Genomic DNA, 20,701 nt, shown 5'->3' on the forward strand with positions numbered 1-20,701 from the left:
ATTTGCTTCTTTTCTCAGTTTCAGGTGATTGTAAATTAAATATCTTTAGACTGTGGGTGAATCACCTTGGCCTCTTAGAAATTGTGGTGGGCATGTTTCTCTATTTTCTGTTTTTTGTTAAAGTAGTTGAAAGATGAATTGATAATGAAAATACTTGTTATTGCAGCTCTGTGACCTTTAAAGTAAAGGGAATTTTTGTCACATTTTTTGTGATTGACGAGTCAGTGTTGTTGGGAAATATATTCATTTGAAGCAATACATACCTCAGTGTGTGCTATTGAAAACTGACTTCTCCCGCTGCAAAATCCATTGTACTTTCTGGTCATGAACACTGTCATTTGAGTCATTGATGTAATTTTGTGGAGTCTTGTTTTTGAGCTATCTGTGGGTGAGGCTAACTCAGAGTGCGCGGAGCGAAGAGGACTTGGGGGTTGGGAGTGAGAAGCTTCTGCGCAATCCATCAAGGTATATGTAGGCACTGCTGGCATGGCTCTGTGAACAGGAAACAGGAGAACGCAGCTTTCTCAGTCAATATAGCACGCACTGAGGTATTTTTTACTTCAATGGACTACATTTACCATCAACACTGATTCTCTATGTAAAGAAGTTGCAAAGTTTCCCTTTAAAACTTTCGGACTATGGAAGTTTAATTTCTCTTTTTTCTACTTGTTTTAATGTGAAACTGAGAGATGACTGAGTTCTCAAACAAGCAAAATCAAAGACAGCATTATGTGTAATGCTCACACATACTATGTTTCTAACTAAAATCAATATTTTGAAGGAAGAAAAATCATTTGAATTCAAACTGTTCAAGCATGTTCTCACACAGACATGCTAACCGAGTAATCAAGATGTCATGGCTCCTCTTGCTCCCTTCTCCCCTCCCCAACTTGGCCCTTTCTTGCCCTTTTCCTCACTCTGCTTGCATCTCCTCCATGTTATCTCTGTGCCTTTCTCTCACTCCCACTCTACTCCTCCACTGCCCCCGCCCCCTCCCTTCGGTAACCCCCTCCTCTCTCCTCTCACCCTTTCTCCCTGTCTTTTCTATGTCTCTCTATCAGGAGGAGAAGAGAGGCTCCCCAGAGGGACTGTGGTTCGTTCCCGCTGCCGCCTACACTGGCTTAATGAGGAGCCTGCGGGAAGGGGTGAGTGTCTCTGTGTATGTCTGCGTGTGTCTGTTTTTGTGTCTGTGCCTGTGTAGCTGTGACTAAGTCTCTCTCGCTGTGTGTGCCTGCGAGTGTGTGTGTGTGTGTGTGTGTGTGTGTGTGTGTGTGGCAGGGGATCCCTGTGAACAGTAATGATGAGGCAGCTGTGGGGGCCTAAAGCGTTGTTTGCCAGCTGCAAGTCAAGGGCATGCAGAGCAGTCACACACATATGCACGCACACACACTCTTACCTGCATCAAACACAGCCCTTTACTGCTCAGCAGCCTGACCTCAGCAGCAATTAGGACCCTCCAGACACGCACATACAGTAGATGGAGCAAAAACACAAGCAGAAATATAGATATTGTAACTCTTTTCTTTTTGCTGGCTTTTTGGCTTTTTTATTCTCTTCTATGTCTCCTATATTTTTCACTTTTTTAATTTATCTATGCTTCCCCTCCTATATAAGTCTACCTTAAAAAAGGTAAATTATGATTTTGGTTGGTATAATTAAATGACACATATGGTATATTAAAAATGACACGTATGTCTCCAGTGATAAAACTTTGTCCTAAAATTTATTTAGAAATGTGGAGATTATTCATCAATGTTGGCATCATGCTAATAATGCGTAGAGATTGACTTAGTTTTATACTGGTTTGGACACTTATTTCTTAACTTCAACAATAAGTGTCTGTGATTCCTTCTTTCCTCATCAATTAGAATGTGAAGCACATCTATGAAGGTATTAATGCTTTTCTGTTTGCTCTCAGTCGTTCTCTGTATTTCTGTACTCCAATCTCTTGTTAATTATTGGCTAACATAGATAGCATGCTGACGCAGACAGCTGTAATTAGCTGAAATAAGGAGCACACAAAGCAGTCACTGGTTATTTAAACAATTACAGGTCTGTTGTTTTTATGGGCACTGAAGTTTCATGCAAATTCCATAGTCAAATTTAGGTTTTCCTTTATGTTGTTCTCATAGCCAATTATCAGAGACAGGAAACAGAAGAAGAATGTTGCAGAAGTTGATGCGTTACAATTGTAACGCATCAATTTCTGTCTTACAACTGTCTACCACAACATTTGTCTGTGACTGAGTCCTGAAACTTCTTCCTGTAATGTGTCACAAATATATGGTGTGTCTCCATTTGGAATGATATCGTTATATTTCAACAGTATAACTATATAACTGACTGTGGAAGTATAGTAAACTATAGTATAGTGTGACCACCTTGTTAACTTCAGGAAATGTAATGCCCATGAGACAAAGTTAGACTATTTAGACAGCTCTCTAATATAATAGTAAATATACTTGTGCATCCACTGGAAAAACAGCCATTCGGGGAGAGAGAGAGAGAGAGAGAGAGAGAGAGAAAGGGGAGAATAGGGTGAGAGAAAGAGATGGAAAGAGAGGGAGGCAGGTTGGGTCCGGGGATGAGTGTCTGGTCCCTAAGGCTGTGTGAGAGTGTGTGTGTGCTTCCGTCAGCCTACTCTCACAGCTCAATAATGATAAATAAGTCAACCTCCTCTCTCCTCCCCTCAACCCCTCTCCTGCTCCTGTCACACACACCCCTCCACTGTTCATCTACCCCCCACTACACTCCCAGTGGTAATGAAGCAACAGTAGGTAGTGGCTGACAACTGTGCAGACCAGAGTTTCATCTGTATTCATTCAGCTATAGTGGGCCACCACAGTAAGACCCCCTCCTGCCTCAGAGACAAAACAACATCCAACCATCCATCTCCCTCTCTCCCTAAAGCTGTTCACTGTATATCAGCCTCACCACCCACCAAATTTTCTGTTATTCAGCAGCAATGGCTCACCATGTAAGAACACTACAAAGAAGAACACGATGGGATACGGAAGCACTCAGCTTTACACATTTTGATGTAAAACCATGTAAAACTAAACTTATTGTTAAAAACATCACATGTCTACAATGAATTAAAGGCAGGGTCTGCAACTCTCTTGAAGCATTTTTTGTTGTATTGGTTCAAATTCTTCTAACAGCCTGACAGCAATCAGTTAAGAAAATGGTTTGAAAAAGAAAATATCCATTGTCTGTGGCTGTTACAGGCCTCTAATAAACTCATGACTGGGCACCTGTCTACCTACATACCATCTTACCTGCACGCACAGTACTAGTGCACCCATTGCACATGATAGGAGCCTTCCACAAGGCTAAAGCTATCAAGCCAGTCACACAAGAATGGCAGAGAGAGTGCAGCCAAAATTTAAATTACAGTTCAGCAACTGTCGTGAGTTACCAGCGACTGCAGTCAGTCATTTAGCCCCATCTGAATTGCTTGCTGCTCTTCTCGTCACCATCACCATCACCATCACCATCATAATCATCCTCTCTTGACCTCATCCTGGATCCTCCAGCTGCTTCCACAGGTGGGTTGACTTCCCACTCAACTTGAGGCTCATCTTAAATAGATTATCAACAATGGCAATGTTGTCATCATTGCCATCGCTGGCCTCCTGTTCATTGTTCATTTACCTCAACAAAGTGATGCCTTTGTCCTCTATCTACCAAGCCTCTATTTGGTGAGCAATGATCTGAATATATTCCGATTATGAAATGAAATCAGCATTGGATTGTTTTCCTTAAATAGCTTTTGCAAAGATATGTCTCGAGTTGTGACAGCTTGTGAGATTATACATCAGACATGTCTGTGAAATGAGGAGTCAAGTTCCTACCATGATTTGCACCAATGCAGGGTCACTCTGTCTATTGTGACTAAAAAGAAATCTGCATTATCATTATTTATATTTAATATTTTCAATACGTTACAGGTTTTTCTACCCCATCTCAATAACTTGATAATTATATATAGATAATGTATTTATGTATGTGTATTGGCAACCTATTTTTTTATCTGGATGCTCAGTATTTGGCCCTGACCCTTTTCTGGGACACACTTGCTGAATAGGAAGCACACTCCCTTTGTGAGCCCTGTTAAGGAGTGTAGCATACAGACATCAAGTCCAACCAGCTAATTAACTGAACTCTTAGAGAGTGGTGAATGTTTGCATTGCCATATTGCCATATCAGCTTTACGAGTGAAAACAATTTTTTTTAACATCTAATAAAATTCACCCGCAGTGAAAATATCTGCTTGAGGTCAAGGTGCGCAATATTGTCCTAAGTTTAGCATTAACTTATGAGAATGCAGTGGAATATGTTTACCATGAAAAATCAGAATTATGAGCAGATGACTTCGCAACACGTGAGTTTCTGAGCTTTTAACCACTTGACATCTTTGCATGTCGACCTTTTGTCATTTCAAACTTTATTATGCTCTCCCTTTTTAACTTTTACATACTTCCTAATATGACACAGTGTTTGTTAGATCTGATGGTTCACTGGCATGACTTACTGGTGCACCCCTATTTATTAAATTAGAGGTGTTCCAGCTGCACTGCAAAGATCAACCAGTTTATCATGTGTACTGGATATAAAACCAATGTTGGCTAGCAATGACTAAGTTGATGAGTGCACAGTAGCCTGTGTTGCATAAGTGATAGTTTATGATGAATAACATACTAATGCACACAGTCCTTGGTTCACTCATACATTATTTTCATAGGTAAGTTTTTCTCAGTTAAATAAGAAACTTTTGGACCACAAATGTATATTTTAAGGTGATTAGATGTGTTTAAAAGGGTGGCTACAGCACTGAGAATCATTGAAAATGTATTACCTAGCATGGGTGTGACTAAATTTACGTACAGAGCCACAACCTAGAAGCCTGTCTGCGTAATAATATTCATAAGATTAAGATGCACCTTTATTCATCCCCCAAAGGGGAAATTCGCATATACACAACAGCTACATTCAGAAAATTTTACTGTGAGAAATTCCAGTGAAAGAAAAAGAAAAAAATAATAAATAAATAAAATAAATACCAATATACAAAATATAATGCAAATGTTCAAAAAATACAAAATAAAAAATGTACAAGAATAAAATATAGTGCAAATATACAAAATTTACACAGGTGAATAGTGCAAATTTACAAAAATGAGCTATTGGTGGTTATGATATAGGCATACATCTTTTCTAACTTTCTAGTTTACAACATGGCTACAACAGATGCATAATGACTTTTTATCACAAATTGAACATCCTGTGTTGAATGAGATAATTGAAAGTTTTATTTTGCTCTTTATTTTGAAGTGATAGTATTCAAAGTCTGTTGGAGAATCAGGCTGTGATGTCCCTGGATAATCCAGCTATGGGTTATATAGAGTTTAACATCTGGTCAGAAAGACAGCAGCGATAGAGCTGTTCATCCCTGACAGCAAGAGAGGATGAGATATTGTTTTTGCAAATGATGTCAAATGGGATGACAAATAGCCCAAGGCCTAAGTCTGCTTGTACTGCTAACCTTATTTTGAACCAACACCGTAATGTGTACCACTGCAGTACAAAAAGGAGGACAGCTAATGTACATGAAAGGGTGTTGAAGAGATGTGAATGTTTAGCAAAGCAGAAAACCAATTTTTTTTTATCTGCACTCTTACAATGTTTACTTTTGTGCATGGATGAAAGGAAGCCAGTACACTAGTCTCGTGTACTACCAAGATTTAGCGCATGAATGACTGGCATTTCAGTAAACCAGAGACCTACACCAGACATAAGCCCGTAGTGTGTTGTTTGGTCCCCTTGCTCATAAACAGCACATTTAGTGTATTTGTTTTAAGTCACCTGTTTCCAGATTAAGAGCCTTGAACCTTCCTATTTAAAATGATTCAGGGGCTTTTGGATCCTGGAATGCACTGAGGAGAGCAAACAATCTGCACTCTAAAGGAAACAACATCAGCAGAAACACTACTCACCAAGAAAAGCTTCAAAATAGCAAGAAAAGTGAAAGAGGATGAGATGACAGGTGGGGATGTGAAAAAAGGGGCACAGATGTGGAGGAGGTAATATGGACAACTTGTATTGCAGCTAAGCTATAAGTCAAGTGAAGCAACAATCCTTTGAATGTACAGCAATGTGATAAGTAATAGATATGTGAATGTAAAATAAGGTTGTACTGCTCCCTGACATATAGAGAAAGGATGAAATCCAGCATATAGTATATCCAAAAGGGGAAAAGGTAACGCACAAGCAGAGGAGAATGAAGATGCATACAGTACAGTGACATGTTTCGTTCTGGAAAAAAATAATTTAGAACATCTAAAGCTGCAATACTTGACTTTTTTTGGCCAGTTTGGGACAGTAGAACAAATAGAAATTCTGGCTTTTTAGCTGCTAAATGCCCCGAATATGTTCACAGGCTAACTTTGTCATTTAGTGCTGGGCAGGTACTTTTTTAAAATCTTTAAAAAAATAAAAAATCTTTTTATCTATCTCTATCTGCAGAGCTGGGTGATAATTGTCTGTAGGTTTGTTACAACAGGCAGCACCTTTCAGATTACACATATTCATTTCATAAATTTTTAATATAAAAATATTGATTAGTGCAGCTTTAAATAAAATATTTGAGCTAGCTAACAGCCCTCCAAAGATAAGTCACATATTGGATGGGGGCATTTAAGATTCAGAAACATTGATTGTCCATTGTTTTCATCTGACCTTGAGTTGAAACGAACAAAATATTTGTTTACTGCTACACAGTGTGGGGGATGTAAAGTTGGTAGCAGCTTATCTGGGTTCCAACACAGTTCTGAAGATTTCGGGAACAGAGTAAAAACCACTTCAAATTAAGTTTCTCTCAAATGGCACAGGAGCATAAATTACAAATTTGATGTTTGAACGACTCTTGGCTGATCATCAAATACCTTTTTAGAACTTATATTGTCTGATTTGATGAATGACCAGCTGCGTCCTTATTATTGGTTTATTGCTTCAGCGGTGTCTCCAATATTTAGTCATGCATTTCTAGTAGTGTTGTCTGGAGGGGGAGATTGTCTAAAGTGTGCTAAATGTAAATCCAGTGCCACACACTGTTTATTGCATGACAGCATTGAGATACAGTGCCAAGACCCTGTCTAATGCGCTCCAGGCAGTGTGGTTTTGATGCGTTTCCTGACCCCCAGGATCACCCCAGCCCCCTCCACTGCTGTTGAGAGTTTTCCTGATTTACAAGTAAAGCACTGGAGAGAGGGAAAGAGATTGTTGTACTAGAAGAAGGGGTCGACTGGGGGGGGGGCACAGAGCCAGAGCGATTTTACCAGTAGAGTGGGGGACAGTGGGGGATGGCAAGGAGTGACAGAGAGGAAGTGAGGGAAGGATCAGTCTAGTGGGATGGGGAGAGGAGATGGCAGGGAGTCAGAGAGGGAGAAAGAGAGAGAGTTGTACTTGGAGAGGGGGAGTGGATGGCATGGAGTGAAAGGCAGGTTTCCAGGCCAGACTTGAGCTGCAGGAAATTATTTATGAGCCTGAACAAGATGATGCTTCTGCTGCCTATGATGAAAAATCTGTGTGTGTGTGTGTGTGTGTGTGTGTGTGCGCAATAGAGATGATGTGTGAACAGCATTACAGTGATAGAAGCCAGGGGGCAGAAGGCAGAAGGCAGAAATCCCCCTTACACACACACACACACACACACACACACACACACACACACACACACACACACACACACACATACATTCACAGACGGTAGTGGTGAGCCTATTAATGATTTATCACTATCTTCCACAAAGGAGAGGAGAACAGAGGGGGACTCAGTAAGACAGTCATGGGTCCTACCCTTGTGTCTTCAACATAAGATGACCACTTCACGTGCCTGCATGCACACACACACACACACACACACACACACACACACACACAAGTGAGTGCAAGCCATTGTACAATATAATAATACACAGTTATTGTGTTGTATTGATTAGAACTTTTTTTTTAAATGCCACCGTCCTTTACACACAGAAAATGTGGGAAGGAGGGTAGTGACTATTAACACTATGCGCCTGTGTACCAGTCTGTCCAGCTGCCTGTTTCTCCTGTCTTTTATATTAGCCTGTCCTTTTTCCTGTCAGATTATCTGCCTGTCCCTCCTTTTGTCTTCTTGTCTTGTCTGCTCATTTGCCTGTTGGTTTACATGTGCTTGTGTGTTTGTCTTTCTGCTGGTCTTTCATCTTTTCCGTCTTTGTATTTGCACCTCTACTAGTCGCTAAATTCTGCTGTTTTGTCCACGTCTCTTCCCCTTTCTTCACGCCTCAGTGTCTGTCCGTTAGCCTGTTAATCAGACAGTCTGTCTCTCTTTGAGTGTGGCTATTAGTGGTGTTGGATGTGCTGTGTGAGGCTGATAGATGGTGTCTGTGTCTCTGCCATAGGGGCTCATTCAAAACCAGGTGCACTGGCTTCTAAAGGACTTTAATTACAGAGGGAAACCACATCAGACATGTGAACACAAATACACACACACACACAGGCGTTCACACAAATCCTACGTCAAGTTTTTGTGATGTGTATCTCTTTCTACTTGAGGCTCAGAGGCCAGGTGCAAACATGTCTGGATAAAAAAAACTAATCTACTGATCAACACTTGAAGACAGGATTTTATTGTTCCATATCTACCTAGTCTTTTAACTCTTTTCATCTGAAAACAGAGGTTCTTCCAACTTTTTTAGCCAGGGGTTCAAAGTGCATAAATCTTAACTGTCAGACCTGAGCTACAGAATATGGGAGATTTCTAATTTAACCCCAGTTGCCAAGAAGCCAAATTGGTCCTGTTGAAACCTGTTGAAATCCTGTTTGAACTGAATACATTAAGATAAAACAAAGGGAACCATATGTTGTTGTTTTTCCCAGGAATTGCCAAATACAAATACAGGAAACTGAAACTGATTATTATTGATTGATCATTAATGGTCTTATGGTCAACATGCCAACATTCTCACATCATGTGTCATATGTCGTTACAGAGTAGTCAGCATAGCTGTAGACTCTTAGTCTGGCTCTAAAACTATTGCTCAACAATCACCTGAATATGTTTATGTACAGTGGAGAGAGTGAGAGAAAGTGAGGCGGAAAATTTCCTAACATGTTTCAATTTGTTCTGGTTGCTTTCAGCTTAAAAAGGTTGTGGTATTGTGAGAAAATTTTACTGTGATTGTATAATTTCAACAGTGGCATTTAAAATGACAGGTGTCTCATCATTTACGTTCAAACTTGGCAAAGTCTTGTGCGGAAAGAAAAAAAACTCTTAGATGACCTTGAGTTAAGTTATTGGGAAATCCTTTGCAAAAAATGTACTTTAATGTCTTTAAAGTTGACTTTCTGGAGATGTGAGGTTTAAGTAGGACACTGAGTATAATATAATGAGTGTGTTTCTTGGATGAACTTGTTTCTCATACTGGGAGAAATTATAATGAGAATAACTTACTCTTTCCTCAGTCTCCTGCATTTCTCTGTCTGCATCATAATGATGGAGTTTCTTGCATGAGCTACTTGTTTCTCACCACATATAAGGATATCTCTCTCACTCCATCTCTCTCTCGTCCTCTTTCTCCCCCTCTTTCCCTTTCTCTGTGTAGTTCCTGGCAGGGCTACAGTCTATTAAACACACAGACAGTGGGTGCTCCCCCGTGGGCTCATTAGTGAGCTGGCCCGCATGGCCTGGGGAATGCTGGAACAGACCATTCTTCTGGTTCCCGGAGGGGTGCCAGATCATTTATTATGTTGTCATGCAACGTAGTCCCTTGGTGTTGAATGCACAATGTGATGTGCTATATTGGATTAATAGATAGGTTATTCAAGCTATCAGTTATGATTAGAGTCCCCATGTGGCTGAATAGGATGTGTCTTAATTTTACATAAAATGTAAAATAACCATGGATCACATGACCTGACCACTGATGCATTGTTAAATGTCAGAGGTATATACATGCCTCCATGAGAGAGAAGATTTTTCTCAACTCTAAAAGGTCCACTTTTTTTGGACATAAGGTTTCTGCAGGACACTTGAGACACTTTACTGCCACTGCACAGTGCATATGTTGGATTGCAGATGGGACTGAGGTAAATCTTTTAGTGAAAATGTGGCATAAATGGTAAAGATACAAGACTTAGCAAATGAACTGATAATGAGTTCTTTCTGATGAACAGAAGCTATAGTCTGTGAATTAATGGCTGTTATAATGCATTCCTGTGGTGTCTTTTCAAAACAATTCTGCAGCCTTATCCACATAATATACATACGCTGTCCATCCATATACTGAGGATGCTGAATGTTGGAGTTCTTGAGGAGTGGAATAACACTAAACATTGGCAGTTTATTCAGCCTTATTTCACCAAAACTATGACTTTGTTGTCAAAATTTCTGAAAATTCATCAGCATTATGTTCCATGGTAGATGATATCAGCTCAAGCTGACCACAATTTTAGTTGTGTGTTAAGAAACAAGCTAAAAAGTTTGTACAGCCAGTTTTCAAGCTAATAGGGAATCTGATATTAAAAAAGATATATTTTTAATGCAGTATTACTGTAATTTTTGGATTTTGTCTTACGTGTCTCATTTCTTAAATGTTGTACATTGCATATATGAACAAATGCTTGGACATTCAGTACAGTTATGTGTGAAAGAGTTAAGCAATGTAATAATGTAATTATCTGTCACCTGCACCACTCCTCATAATTTCCGTGCTAATTTGCCATGGTGAAATTAATGTTTCAGCTCTTATAATGAACCTTCACCACAAAATACAGCTAACTGTCTTTTATGAATAGGCTCTATTCTATCTCATATCTAGGGGTAGTAGCGTCTGAGTGATGTAACACAGTGAAACACAATAATAACCTGACAGAGGCAATCACTTCTGTTCTACTTCCTGTCTTTCTCCACAATGACTTTTCTGGAAAAACTCATTTCCTCAGCTACAGAGATTTCATTAGCCTGGCCCCATTGTCTGAACACAAACAACTATTCTCTACTCAGGCAAAGGTGTGTGGGCACATAAAATATACACATAAGCGTACACATGCAAACACTTGCACACTCTCGCACGTACACCCGCACAACCTCTCTCTCATTTTTGTGTTGAGGTGATGTTGAGAACTAATCTAATTGTCAGTTTGTGATTGTGTTAGTTCTTTGTTCATTTCTGCATCTTGGCGTAACACATTTTTCAGTAATCGAGTTTTAAGTTTGTAACTTGACAGTTACCCAGAAAATGTGTTGCTTGCAATGGCATTATATTTTATACAAGAAAGAAAATCATGTTTAGGACATAAAGCACTATGCTTTGTGCTTCTGCTATTAGGATGCATGTGCACACACACTAGTATGAAAACTAAGCTTTACATTAGTACAAATAAGACATCCACCCAGTGGTTGTCCTAATTTTATGAAGGCATATTTGCACTGGCCCTGTGGGTAAATGCAAGTAACGTTTTCAGCACATACCGTACAACTTTGCATTGTGTTATTTCAGCCTGTATTGTCTATGCATGTTGACGATGCTATGGAGGGCCATTGAGTTCAGTATCATAGTGTTGGTGTTGAGGACTTTGGATTCTAGCTGTAAGATTTCTCATGAATCCCAAATCCAGTTCTTAAAATTGGCTCTATAAATATTTGTCTTAAGTTGGGCCAGGAAAACTAATACATTTTTAAATGGTTTGAATGGAGTGTTCTTACTGGCATTGTTATAGGTGTTTGCGTCAGAAATGTTTTTTACTTCATGGACTATACCGTTTATACAGCCATCTATATGATGTATAAAGATGAAACACTTACTTACTGTGATACGAGATCCTCTCCAATCTTGTTACTGTGAAATGTTGATTAAGTTTACTAGTCAATAGTGACCTAGTCATCAATACCAACTGAAATGAATCCCCTCAATTAATATTTTTTTTATTTAATTACCTGGTTGGCCATTGTTCCAAAGTGGATATTTTCAAAAGTGTTGGTGTGTCTGTGTTACAGGATAATCCCATAGTTCATCATATGGCTGCAAAAACCATAGAGAACATCGCCACCACCGTTTCTGGCCCCACCCACCACCTGATCACTGCAGAGATAGGCTCCGCCCTGTGGTACCTGTTTACTCACTCCACTGTGGAGGCTGTCAGAGTCACGGCCATCTCCGTAAGTTCACATGCAGTAAACACACACCTGTACACACAGTCATATACAGTATGTGTGACTATGTACGGACACATATGCACAAAGAAACATCTCTGTGGGACCTACGCACACAAATAGACTTCAAACACACACTTAGGCAGCCAAAGCCTGAGGGTTGTACTTCGAAAAGAGATTATTAGGTTGGAAAAGTATGTTGAGCCTAAATTCAGGGTTTTCAGTGTCAAGAAGGTGCCTCTCTTTTAACTTGGCTAGATCACCATGGTAACTTGGGCTGCAGACTTAGCCTGGTCCGGACCAGGTTATTTTCAGAGTTTTGGCTTAAATCAGCTGTAAAAAGCACCACCCTCTTTTCCCCGACAATATTCTCTATGAGTGATTTCAATTCTCAGCAGAGGGAAGAGGAAGAGCAGATCATCTTCACACTAACAGACTGATGAAGGCTCAGCAGCTACAGACCTCAATGGTTTATGTTTTTATGCTTGGTCCTGATTAGCTCAAAGTCCGTTTTACATTGCAGGTTCTGCAGCTACACCAATTAGAAAACTGATAAGTCTATTGGTGTCTACCACAGGTAATATTCAGTCAGTAAAATTGATTTCACTCTGTACATCTACTTCTAATGAAATAGATGTACAAATCACTGTATTTTTTGGCAAAATCAGAGTCAGACCTAAATGCACAGCTGCCATGTTAGAAATAAATGGGAGTGATAACAAATATATCAACTTATTCTACCAGCATTCCTCTCTTGCCTTATTTGCAACAACAGTTTTTATATTCGTTGTGGCTCTCCATTATATTGGCCTGCATGTGACTGACCGCTCTCTCTTTCCAGGCTTTTTTCAGAAAACATTTTTGAGTCAAATGACAGTTGATAACCAGCGCCATGACACCTGTTATCTCTGACAGTGAGGTTAGGGTTTGTGGAGCCAGCTCATGCAAAGAAAGCCTGGTTTTGTTGAACTTGCTTCATAGTACGCCCCTATGGTGGTTAACTCAAATAGCTGTCACTGAAAATACAAGCTGTCGGTACAAATTCATTTTTATACACACATACTTAGTGGAAACTCTAGATAGAAACAGGCAAAGATGCTTGACTTGAGCTGCCTCACCTGACTGACCTTGAACAATAAAGAAATGACAGACCCTCTAATGCTTGATGACCACAAATGATTTATATATCTAAATAGCCCACATGTACTTCTGTTAACTGAGCCCTCATGCACTATTTGATATCCTGAATCCCCAACTGTTGAACTGTGAATCATATTAACTCCTTTGTTGATGGCACGGTGGAGGAAATTAGAATTACATTTGTAGGCTGTTTGTCACTCCATGTTATGTGCCATTGGCCACTTGCTTTTCTTTTTTAATGCACAACAGCTTAACACCAAGGGCAAGTGCATCATGACATTACAAGTGAATTGGAACACACTCCATGAATGACATGCCTGAGTGTGTCATGCATGTTTATCTGCCTGTCTCTGCGTCTCCAGTCTCTTTCAAGGCTATCCCGGGTGGTCCCAGCCGTCTTCTTGGCAGTGATTGACACCTGTGGCCCTGCGGCTATCCTTGATGCCTTGGGTGGAGCAGGGGCCAGGGTCCAGCAGCACCTGCTCACAGCCATGGCCACTGCCCTCCTCACCTCACGCATCCAAACACACCGTGTCACACAGAACAGAGTACGTCTATACTCTTACACACATCTGCATGAGAGTGTAAGAATATTTTGCAGAATATCAAACACAAATACATACAGTTTACATATCATCTGGACCATATCATTTTGATATTACATTTTATTGATACTGATACAGAGAAATTCTATGGGAGATTTAGATGGTAACATTACTATTGCGTAGAGTTTAACTTTTACAAGGAGAAGTCACTAATAGGGAGGTTTTTACAGAGGTATTGAAGGATGAAAACAGAACGACATGAGGAAAATGGCTTCAGATTCTCTAAACCATTACATGGTGCTTCCTCTCTCTCTCTCTCTCTCTCTCTCTCTGTTTGTCTATCTCTCGGTCTCTTTTTCTTTCTGCCGTACAGTTCATGAACTAACGCTGAACTGTGCATGAACTAATTTGTGAGGAATTACTTATTTAATTTTTCACAAGACAGCCCATCTAGTGTGTATGCGAAGTGCTAATCTTGGTAAGGCAGAGGGGTTAAAATTGATTTGAAGGTTTTTAACTTGGAGTCTAGCACTGGTAATTGACTCTGAACTGAATTTATTTGCATTGAGCATTTCCAATTTAACACCAGAATACAAACTTAGTACTTCAACTCTGCTCTAATTATACACTGATATGCATTCACCCCCCTTCTCTCTCCCCTCTCTCTCTCCCCTGGCACAAAGACAGACAGTCCAAGAGTTTGTTTACACAGAACTCTGTAAGTGTGTGTGTGTGTGTGTGTGTGTGTGTGCATGCATTCACATACGCTAATTTGTAGAGTGTGTCAGTATCTGGGCTAATTGGCTGAGTGAAAGCGCTGCAGCCTTCTACATCAGCAAAGCATTATGGGTAGTGGGGAGGGACTTATCAGCTAGGCACACACTACAGGGCTTTGAAATTAATTAACTCGGTGTGTCGCCCCATAAACACACATGCATGCACATTCTCTCACATTAGCTCAAAACACACTCACACACACAGTCCGAAGTGTATGGTGTTGGTGATAATGATAATGGTAATGAATGTTGGCCAGTCACAAATTTTTCCAACCAGTTACTGCCGCTGAGTTTATGCTGAGTGAATGGATGTCTAAAGTAGCTGAAGGCATACAAGTTTGTTTGTGCGTGCGTGTGTGTGTGTGTGCATTTTATATGATAATGTGGAGTCTGAGCTGATTAAGTTTTAGCCTGTTAATCAACACAGTGTTAGAATTTTTATTTTTCTGAACACCTTAGGGAAAATGTTAAATTGAATAATTTCTTTTTTATTGGAAAACATTATAAGGATACATTGCAGTAATTTTTTGATAAAATAAACATGTATAATTGTGTGCAAACATTTTTGTCTTCATACTCTGAGTCATCCTACTTAGCAGGGATGTTACCATGTAAACATTTAGGTGATACCTTGCAGTGTTAAAAGTCTGTTCCATATAGCTTACTTGCATTTGAATTGCAAAACATACACCAGCGGTTCTCCAGCAGAAACATTTACACTCAGTCAGGGAGGTGTTCACTTTATTTATTTGTGTGTTTTGTGTCTTGTAGGATTTGGTGTTGAAGGTGCTGCGTTGTCTAGAGAGTCCATCCACAGTAACAAGAGCCAAAGCAGCACTGCTATTACTACTACTAATACAGGACAACACACACACACTGCTTTATTGCTGTCAACACAGGTAAATACACGCTCACATCCACACATATGCACACACACTGACAAGATCTCTCCTTCAATGATTAAAACATCCTTCTAGACAGATTATTATATGTACATTTGTTTTATCTGACTATCTGAAAATGTGTCTCATATGTCTAGTGAATATTCAAAGATCTTCATAAGCAGCTCTTAGAGTTGAATAAAATGCATTATGAAAGCAAACATTCAGGTTTGGTTGTACAATATACTGTATACCTTTCATGCAACCCAATCCAGCACAAAAGCAGCTCTGGAATGGATGATAAACCAGATAAAATAGACAAGATATCATTGGTTGATCTATCATGTTCACTATGGGGGGCTAAAAGTTTCACCTGTAATTTCATTTTGTTGATTAAGGAGTCACACTCTCTAAAATGTACTGTACCATGAATATAACCCATGGATCCTGCCTGAGAGTGATTTGTCTGTTTAACTGTTATCTTACCACATAGTGTACCCCCTGCACCCTCTTACTGACTAACTGTACTGCGGTTTGGACCAGTGAAGCATACTCATAACTGCACTCAGTCTGTCAGAGCAATGGCTAATTAGTTTCTCTGGAATGTAGTTGCCCGTGTTCACACATAGACTGAACTGTCAGAGAACAAACAAATAGCACTTGTGAATTCCATTTCAGGGTGGGATTCCCCTTTAATTATTTAGCTGTAGCTTTCAGAGTTTGTTCTCTTACCCAGCTACACTACAGCTGAAACTAAATTCCCTCTTCAGTATACAGTGTGGTAGGGCAGATCCAAAAGTATGCTCCAGGTTTTTGTTTTTGTGATATTATCATTTGAAAGAAAATGGCATTCTGTACTATCTACAGCACCACAACAATTACTTTATATAGTTGATTTGGTGTAAATTATATAATGTCTAGTTCCAGTCGAGCAGTCCTGTTGGTGCAAGAGTCGTTCCAGGTGGCTACTGTGATTTATCGATCACTTTGGAGAATAGATTGCACACTCCGTCGGCTTAAGAGCTTTTCATTTTTCACATCTGCATCCACAGTAATTGAATGAATATGAAAGCACTGTTTATTTGTGACTTGTGTCCACACTGCTGTTTTCAGTTTGATAGTTGTAGCGAATAGACAGTTGACCTCTTAAGTGTACTCCCACAGCAGCACGAAGCTGTTTTCTCCTGTTCACACTAAAATGTAAGACTGACATTTCAAAAACATTTACTCTCAAGAGCGTTTTAGAAGCTTTCGTTTTGTGTGTGGAAAACCAGCAGCTCAATGTGGACAGAGAGAGGAAGTTTAATTTTCACATCTAATCATATTAGTGTGGGCATGTGATACAATAAACTTAGTTAAAGATTTATTTGATTTTTAAACCAACACACTTCACCATGCTTGCTTTTGTGGAGTGATTTATCTTGAAGCAGAGGTTTCACATTCTGATTCAAGCACTCAGAGATCAAATACTTTTGAACACAGTTCAGTTCAGTTATTTAAAGCAGACTCGTCTTTATAAGGGAGGCTTCCTTCACAAAAATACTGCCTGGGGTTGTTGGCAAGGCAGTTGTACTCTGTGTAACCTTTGTGTTAACTAGCACAGCAGCTATGGGAACGATAATATGAACGTATGGACCCTGGACATTCAGTTTGCGCTGCTGTATGTTGTAACTTCACTGGAGCCTCAAATGGTTCATTAGCTGGTTGTCCTGTGTTTCACCCCATACTAACTTGCAATGCAGCTGTGAATGTGCATAGCCCACATGATCAGATGCATATGTATGATAGATATACTTACAGGCAGTTCCCCAGATAATTTATGACCAGTTGGTATTTCAGTTTGAAAAAGATGTCCTAGATAACTGACATATGGATCCTTATAACTGTCTCTCTTTGCTGTCTTTTCTCTTTTTCTTGCTAATGTTTTATTCTTTTTTTAATGCCTGTATTTTACCCTGTCTGTCTGAGACTCTTTTTTTTCTTAGAGTTAGACTTGTTGACACAACCAATTATTCACATCTTTTTATTAATTATTTTTCTTACCAAAAATAGTGCCAATATGAAAACACCATTTATTTACCTTCAGTGGACATAGCTGGTAAACCTGCGAGTAATGCAGGTCATCAAATTGTTTGCTATTACATACAATTTTAAGTTATAATATGTGTCCCAAGTCCATCATATATAATAGTACTAATTAGGTAGTAGGTTCACATCCTTGAAGATGTCATTATGCATAATAAATTCACTTGATTTTTGAGAATATAATTGATTAATTTATGTTCCACAATTACACAAAGGAAATACAGCAGCTAGTCTCAGCTGGAAATTATTTAAATAAATGAGTTATGGACAGATCTAGGGATATCTTGGAATAAAGAAACGTTTGGCAAACATCGTCTCCAAATTTGAAATTGGCTGCATCTTTTCAAAGGTGCATTTTGATTGTAATCTTTTGGCACGTCTACATTACCTTCTTACATTACCTTCTTCTACACTAAGTGCCTAAACAAATTATGTCTGCGTACAGGGACATGGAAATACTCTGCAACAGGAAATGCAAATGAAACAGCATGATTACCTCAGTTAGGATGTGTTTGATTGGAGATTTTGTTCTGAAATTACAGCCTTATACCAGCAGCATGTCGTCATCATCATCATAGCATCATATCCTGGATCTCTTGTTAAAATGCCCTTGCTTTCCTATATTTAGATATGAGATTAGCCAAATTCCTGAAAGTCTGCCTCATTTCACACATGAGTTTAAACTTGAAGAATTAAGGTGCTTTTATCTCTCATTTTCTCTCCAGCTCTTTTTCTCTGCCTGTCTCTCCCTCTTCCTCTCTCACACACACAAACACACACACTTTCTATCTCTCCTCATACTTGCTCTCCCTCTGTTCACTGTGTTGGAGCTGTCAGAGTTGACCTGCCTGTCTCTCTCCCACCGAGCACTCTGCATGATTCAACCACACACACAGACACATGTCTCTCCCTCAGTCCTGCTCTCACCCAGGCACGTTGTGTTTAATTAGCTCCTCAGTGGCGTGAAAATATGTGTGTGTGTCTTTCTGTATGAGATAAACTTGTGCAGGCCTCACTGAGGAAGTGTCAAGATTGCCATTGGGAGTGGAGTGTGATGGCTTTCAACAGAGGCAGTCACACACAGACACACACACACACACACAGAGCAGGCCACTTGTAGGTCAGTTGTGTGTGAGTACTTTGTGAGTCTCCCACAGTGACTGACAGAGAGGTGGCAAGTTTGTCTCTCTTTATTTAGCAGTCGGGGAAAATGGCTGCAAGATTAACAGAGGAACACACAGGCAGAAGTCTAGCAGGGAGACAAATCGGCAGACAGACAGGAAGCAGGTACAGAGCTGCTTAGAAATACTGACAGGCAAATAACTACCCAGGCTGACATACACACACTGTATGATGGAAAAGTATATTGATAAGCATTTTTAATAGAAAAACAATGTTGGATTATTTGTGGCCAGTGAGGTCATCTGATAATGTTGACTTAGGTGTTGCTGAAGATTTATTCTCAAACCAAATCTAAATGAAGGGTCACCCCAAAAAAAAAAAAAATTCAAACAATACAACCTTATTTTAAGACACACTAGCAGCCTGGTTCTAGGAAAGACGATGTCGATTTGTTGGTCAGTGGGATGGTTGGGTCAGTCCACCACTTCAGTTCAGACTAAATATTTCACTGACTATCGATGGATTACCATAACATTTCCATAGCTATTCATGGTGCCCAGAGGATGAATCCAAAAGACTTTCCATGTAGCGCCACCAGGTGGTCAAAACTTTCATCTATCCCGTGAAACATCTTAACAACTAATCAATGGACTGGTGCTAATTGTTGTACAGACACTCATGGTTCCCAGATGATGAATCCTAATGACTTGGGTGATCTTTTCCTTTAGTGCTACCTGCAGGATGACACCTGTAGTTTTGAGTGAAATGTCTTCATTACTATTGGATGGATTGCCTGAAATTTGCACACTTCATGTCCACCTCAATGACTATAATAACTTTCATGATCCCTTAACTTGTCATCTTGTGCCACCATCAGGTTACAGTTCTCAATTTTTAGGACCGAACACGTGTAAAATGAATCACTTTCCCATCATCCTCGTCTGTAGTTTGTGTTAATTAGGAAATATTAGTATACTAACGTGCTACACTCTCAACATCTCAGACCAAAACAAATGTCCACTCAAGTGACAGTCCTACTGTTCAGTTTGTTGCATGCCACCTCCTCTGTGGTATGCAGTTCACAGGTAGTGCACACTAGACTGAACTGTCAGTAAGTGACACTTGGACCTGCCTCGTCTCAAAGAGAAGCCATGATTGTTTTGAAAATGTGAGATGAAAATGTGCTTGGACTGTGTTCCTGGTTTTTCAAAAGCTGAATTTGAGCATATGGAGCATGATGCTGGATTCACTGGGTTTACTTGAGGTAATTTACAAGTAGCTAATTGAATTTATTCATACAGCAGACTTTCAAAGTACTGGAACTGAACGTGCATGTGAAATCCCTCTTTTCTATCTCATCATTTTTGCTGTCTTTTCATTGTTGTCTTTGTTAATTCTATCAGTGTCTTTTGTATCTATAACATACTATTAAGGTATTGTCGGGAGTAATTGTTTTCATACCTGAGGTTAATGGTACCAATTAGGTTTTGATTTGCACTAAACCCACAACAATAACGAAAAATACAGCAATTACTATTAAACTCCTAATATAGTAACAGTAGCTGTGCCGGATTTCATATAACTGTAAACCCTGCCTGCTAATCTTTAATGCAACATTATGAGGAAAAATACAGAATTAGTAATCCCCCACTGCCCCTGCACCACTGCTACTCTAAAGCTTGGAGTCAATATTTGTTAACTAATATGACCTCTCTGAATCTCTCTACATGTGTCTGCATTCATGCCGTTGTTGTGCGTGTATGTGCTTATCCACACGTGTGGGTGTGTTTGTGTGTCACTAATGAATATCAGTTAGCAGTGGTAACCTTTCCGCTCTGCTCTGAATTTGTGAATAGAATATTATCGATTACTTGTCAATACAAGCAGTCTGACGAGAATAAAAATGTTCTCTCTCTTGCCCAATCTCCCTGGCCCTTCTTTTTTACTTTATTCTAT

At 39.6% G+C, this 20,701-nt stretch overlaps 1 protein-coding gene across 1 annotated transcript in view; it reads left to right on the plus strand.

Moving 5' to 3' along the window:
* Positions 1–20,701, plus strand: part of ulk4 (unc-51 like kinase 4) — a 76,936-nt gene that overhangs the window by 16,659 nt on the left and 39,576 nt on the right. The window contains exons 18-21 of the mRNA XM_070835041.1: positions 1,062–1,145; positions 12,041–12,202; positions 13,699–13,884; positions 15,429–15,556. Coding sequence (XP_070691142.1) covers positions 1,062–1,145; positions 12,041–12,202; positions 13,699–13,884; positions 15,429–15,556 — 560 coding nt within the window. The remainder of the gene's footprint in view (positions 1–1,061; positions 1,146–12,040; positions 12,203–13,698; positions 13,885–15,428; positions 15,557–20,701) is intronic.

The sequence above is a fragment of the Pempheris klunzingeri genome, chromosome 8, assembly GCF_042242105.1.
Source record: "Pempheris klunzingeri isolate RE-2024b chromosome 8, fPemKlu1.hap1, whole genome shotgun sequence".
In the NCBI taxonomy this organism is placed as follows: Eukaryota; Metazoa; Chordata; class Actinopteri; order Acropomatiformes; family Pempheridae; genus Pempheris; species Pempheris klunzingeri.